The sequence below is a fragment of the Anarrhichthys ocellatus genome, unplaced genomic scaffold, assembly GCF_004355925.1.
Source record: "Anarrhichthys ocellatus isolate YVR2014 unplaced genomic scaffold, GSC_Weel_1.0 scaffold3421, whole genome shotgun sequence".
Taxonomy (NCBI): Eukaryota; Metazoa; Chordata; class Actinopteri; order Perciformes; family Anarhichadidae; genus Anarrhichthys; species Anarrhichthys ocellatus.
The window spans coordinates 1-5,716 of NW_022283395.1; the positions used below are offsets into that span (position 1 = coordinate 1).

A 5,716-nucleotide genomic window follows, 5' to 3' on the forward strand; every position below is an offset into this window, starting at 1 on the left:
TAGTCTCATGTAACCACAGTAGAGTCTCAGTTAACCACAGTAGAGTCTCATGTAGCCTCAGTAGAGTCTCAGTTAACCACAGTAGAGTCTCATGTAGCCTCAGTAGAGTCTCAGTTAACCTCAGTAGAGTCTCAGTAGAGTCTTATGCAGTTAACCTCAGTAGAGTCTCAGTAGAGTCTTATGTAGCCTCAGTAGAGTCTCAGAGTCTCATGTAACCACAGTAGAGTCTCAGTTAACCACAGTAGAGTCTCATGTAACCACAGTAGAGTCTCAGTTAACCACAGTAGAGTCTCATGTAACCACAGTAGAGTCTCAGTAGAGTAATGTTGCTCAATGGCCCCTTGGTGGTGGTAAAGAAGGGGGGAGGGGAGGGATCTGGTTTCTCCTGCTGGTCTTGAACCTCACTTCTTTACAACATGAACTGGATCAACAGCAGAGGAAGAGAGAGATGACATCATCCAGATGTTTCAGCTCAACCCCCCCATCCCCCTGACCCGGGTCTGGACCCAGAGGACGTTACAGCTGCACATGACATCACTCAGGAATCTAACGGGCTGATCTGGAACCAGTTTGTGGAGCTGAGCTCCTTGAACGCACCACGAGGTTTAGAGGCGGAGTTTCCTCCTCACCTGCTGTTCGAAGGCCGGTTTCCATGGCAACGATCCAGAGTCAGGACACAAACAGTGGAGGAGGAGGACCTCCTCAGACCAGACTCTGTTCACCTGTATCAGCTCCGCTCCTGACCTCTGACCTATATCTCAGATCATTTATAAATTGCAAATGATGTTGATATTCATGACTACAAAAAGTTGTAATGTTCTTACACATTTATATTGAATGTAATCGAACTCTAAAGTGAGGAATGTGTGTTTCTTCCTCCAGATGTTGGCGCTAAAACTTTACATTTTGACGTGTGACTCCTAAAAAAAAAACTACATTCTCCAGGATTCTGTGGTTCAAACGCATCGTTCTTTTAAATCAGTGTTTTCACTGCACAGTAGAGTCGCAGTAGAGTCACTCTTAACTCGCGCGCTTTATGCTAATTACCTCCAGTCACTCTGTGCGCACGAGCCTCTTTGGAGGAGACTTGAGCGCGCGCCACCAGCAGTTTCCAGCTGCGCTCGTGAACTCGGTCGTTCGGTTCTCTCTCGGATCCGGGTCTCCTCGGTCCTCCTCCGGTCTAAAGCTCTCCGGTTCTGCTCGGTCCGTTACTTTTCTCCGTCACAAGTTTCTACTTAAGTTCGTTCTCCCGGTGCTGTTGGTTTCAGACGTCATGGGTTGTTGGACTGTCCCGGTCCTGCTGTCAATCATCTGTGCTGGACTCACGGAGGGAGCACCGGACGGACCGGAGGTTCAAGGTAACAACACCGAACTAACCGGAGAGCTTCATCAGCTTGAACTATAATATAATAAATCAATTAAACACACCGTTCATCTAAATATTCATTTTGTCACAATTTTAAGAGTTAAAACTCCTAAAAAATTCCGGTAACTTCACACCTCGACATTTATGAATGATTATCGATCCGTGTGGTGATCAGAGTGAAGGTATTGATCAGGTTTAATGGATCAGGTTTATTCAGGGTGCCGTCAGTCATTATTATAGGATGTTTGTTGTGATTAGACAGTCGTCATGGTAACCGTGAGGATGTCAGCAGCTGGTCTGAGGACAGGAAGTGACTTCTTGTTTTTCTTCCTCTGTGGTGTTTCTGTTGGCTCATGAGTGCCAAAACTTATCAACTTTACTTTCAGAATAAAAGCCTGGAAGTTTATTTTATGGTTGATGTGGGTCTGACGAGGTCTGATGAGGTCTGACGTGGTCCGATGTGGATCCTCTTGCTCCTCAGTGATCGACGTGTTGAGTAGTCTCCAGGACTCCAAACAGAGCGCGGCAGCGGTGGAGAAGCTAACGTCCGGTCTGAGCGCGCTCAGTGACGTCTATGTGGTGTCAACGTTTCGGCTGCCGGCCAAAGTGGGCGGAGTCCTGCTGGGTGTCTACAGTAAACAGGACAACAGGAAGTACCTGGAGGTGTCCGTCATGGGGAAGATCAATAAAGGTTTGACTCTCACAACTTTATTTACAACGTTTACAAAGACACACAACAACCTTTTTCTTTCCTCATCGTCTCCCCGTCTCCTATCTTTCCTTGCTTCCTTCCTCCTCCTTAAGACCCCTCCCAGTTATGATGAGCGCAGACAGACATAATAATCTGCTCTCCATGTGCGTTGTCAGTGATGTTTCCATGGAAACATTGAAACCACTGACTCGTATTCTGTCTGGAAACTTTGAGACGTTTGAGTTTTAAATAAAGTTTTGTGGGTTTGAATATGTTAACATTTATTATTTCATTCAGTCTGATGTTAAAGGTTTGAACACCTTCATATTCACAGCTGTGAAATGATGTTCAAGCTCCTCCTCTTTTTCCTCCTCTCCTCCTCTCCTCTTCCCCTCTCCTATCTCTCTCCTCACCTCCTCCCCCCCCCCCCTCCTTCTCTCCTTCTCCTTCTCCTCCTCCTCCTCCTCATCTATCTCTCTCCTCCTCGTCTTCCTCCCCCCCCAGTGGTGGTCCGGTACCTCCGCTCTGACATGAAGCTCCACACAGTGAACCTCCACAGCTCTCACCTGTCAGAAGGTAGAACCACCTCCATCATCTTGAGAGTGGGAGGTCTTCGTCGTGACAACGTCAACATGGAGCTCTACGTCAACTGCCGATTGGCCGACTCCAGCCAGGGCCTGCCGTCATTGGTCGCCCTGCCCGGAGAGGCGGAGCTTGTGGAGATCCGACACGGACAGAAGGCCTACGGACGAATGCAGGTCTGTTTGTGATCACGTGATCGTCGTCATGTGACCCATCGGGTCCTCTTGATCTCTTGTTTTGTGTGTCTGTCCTTCAGGGTGCAGTGGAGTCCCTCAGACTGGCTCTAGGGGGCACTGTGGCTAAAGCTGGGGCTCTGACCGACTGTCCCTTCCAAGGAGACGCTTCAGGCTACAACTCAGGTCCTTAACTCCTTAACTCCTCACTCCTTCAGCACCAGAACACAGAGAGGAGGTCTGATGTGGTCTGATGTGGGTCTAATATGTCTAATGTGGGTCTGATGTGGTCTGATGTATCTGATGTGGTCTGATGTGGGTCTAATGTGACTAATGTGGTCTGATGCGGTCTGATGTGGGTCTAATGTGACTAATATGGTCTGATGCGGTCTGATGTGGTCTAATGTGACTAATATGGTCTGATGTGGTCTGATGTGTCTAATGTGGTCTGATGTGTCTGATGTGGTCTGATGTGTCTAATGTGGTCTGATGTGTCTGATGTGGTCTGATGTGTCTAATGTGGTCTGATGTGTCTAATGTGGTCTGATGTGGTCTAATGTGGTCTAATGGGGTCTGATGTGGTCTAATGGGGTCTGATGTGGTCTAATGTGTCTGATGTGGTCTGATGCGGTCCGATGTGGTCTAATGTGTCTAATGTGGTCTAATGTGTCTGATGTGTCTAATGTGGTCTGGTGCGGTCTGATGTGGGTCTGGTGTGGTCTAATGTGTCTGATGTGTCTAATGTGGTCTGGTGCGGTCTGATGTGGGTCTGGTGTGGTCTAATGTGTCTGATGGGGTCTGATGCGGTCTGATGTGGGTCTGATGTGGTCTAATGTGTCTAATGTGGTCTAATGTGTCTGATGTGGTCTAATGTGTCTGATGTGGTCTGATCCTGACTAACTGAGGTCACATGTGTCTCTGGTCTTTCAGTGGGTGGAGACATGAACTCCATCCTCGGTGAGTTTACTGAACTTAATGTTTCATAATCAATAATCAGCTGATCAGATTCAACTCACCTCATTGGTCCTCTTTCCTGTCAGGTGATCACACCAAGGCTCTGATTGGTCAGCTCATCATCTTCAACCAGATCCTGGGAGAACTGAGACAGGACATCAGAGAACAGGTGAGACACAGAGACAGACAGGACATCTGAGAACAGGTGAGACACACAGACAGACAGGACATCAGAAGACAGGTGAGACAGAGACAGACAGTAGCTGAGGTTATTGCTCGTCTCCTCCTCAGGTGAAGGAGATGTCTCTGATCAGAAACACCATCCTGGAGTGTCAGGTTTGTGGTGAGTCAGCATCTTCTTCTCTGCTCATTAAAGCTGCTGTATATACCTGAGGACCTGATTGAAGCCAGCCTGTCTGTCTCTCTGCAGGTTTCAATGAGCCTCGTTCCCGCTGCTCTCCTAACCCCTGCTACAAGGGCGTGTCCTGTATGGAGAGTGTCCACTATCCTGGGTTCACCTGTGGAACATGTCCACCTGGAACCACCGGCAACGGGACCCACTGTCAGGACATGGACGAGGTAACTACAACAACACACTACAACATGCACCACACAACAACAACAGGCAACAACATGCACCACACAACAACACACAACAACATGCACCACACAACAACAACACACAACAACATGCACCACACAACAACACACAACAACATGCACCACACAACAACAACATGCACCACACAACAACAACACACAACAACATGCACCACACAACAGACAACAATAACAACATGACCCACACAACAACACACAACAACATGCACCACACAACATGCACCACACAACAACACACAACATGCACCACACAACAACACACAACAACATGCACCACACAACAACAACACACAACATGACCCACACAATAACACACAACAACACACAACAACATGCACCACACAACAGACAACAATAACAACATGACCCACACAACAACAAAACACAACAACAACACACGACATATAACACTATAACTACAACAACCCTGTCTTGATGTTACCCCCCCAGTGTGAGCTGCAGCCTTGTTTCCATCCTGACTCCTGTGTGAACACTGTGGGGGGGTTCACCTGTCACCCATGTCCTCCTGGTCTGTGGGGGGTCCCGATGTCTGGAACCGGACTGGACTACGCCAAGACACACAGACAGGTCAGACACACACACACACACAGACATATAAACACACAGACACACACAAACACACACACACACACACAGGTTTTCTCTTTAAAACCCTTTAAACATTTTAAGAAGTCAACCAGGTCTGTTTGCTGTTGACTGTCATCACAGACTCTGCAACAGGAAATAAACTGAGACACATTTAGAATGTTTATGTCTGTCTTTCCATGAGACATGAGACCATGAGACCTGAGACCTGAGTCCAATTCTAAAGCACCTCTCTCTCTCTCTGCCTGTGTCTCTCTCTCTGTCTGCCTCTGTCTCTCTCTCGCTGTCTGTCTCTCTCAGGACTGTGTGGACATAGATGAGTGTTTAGATCTACCAGACGCCTGCGTGTCAAACTCTGTGTGCATCAACACTGTGGTGAGTTCATGTTCAGTAGTTCAAGAGTGTCGCCCACTAGTGGACGCTCAGCAGTAACACTGAAGATCTGTCCCGTCCCGTCCTGTCCCGTCCTCCATCAGGGTTCATACAAGTGTGGGGGGTGTAAACCCGGTTTCCTCGGTAACCAGACGTCTGGATGCTTCCCCAGGAAGTCGTGCGCCGCATTGACCTTTAACCCTTGTGACACCAACGCCCACTGCACCATGGAGAGGAGTGGAGAGGTGGCCTGTAGGGTGAGACACCTCACTGTGAGACAGCACCACCATCACATCACCCACTCATTACTCATATGTGTGTGTGTGTGTGTGTCTCTGTGTGTGTGTGTGT

General features: G+C 48.2%; 1 protein-coding gene across 1 annotated transcript; it reads left to right on the forward strand.

Annotated features, from left to right (window-relative positions):
- Positions 1 to 6: 6 nt before the first annotated feature.
- LOC116378932 (thrombospondin-3a-like) lies at positions 7 to 5,708 on the forward strand (the record flags this gene model as incomplete). The annotated part of the gene is made up of 11 exons (XM_031840836.1): positions 7 to 1,358; positions 1,848 to 2,057; positions 2,562 to 2,815; positions 2,896 to 2,998; positions 3,743 to 3,769; positions 3,853 to 3,935; positions 4,058 to 4,109; positions 4,197 to 4,345; positions 4,838 to 4,975; positions 5,294 to 5,368; positions 5,470 to 5,708. Coding segments are annotated over exons 1-11 (1,652 nt in total), but the record flags the coding sequence as incomplete, so codon positions are not given.
- Between the last annotated feature and the right edge of the window lie 8 nt (positions 5,709 to 5,716).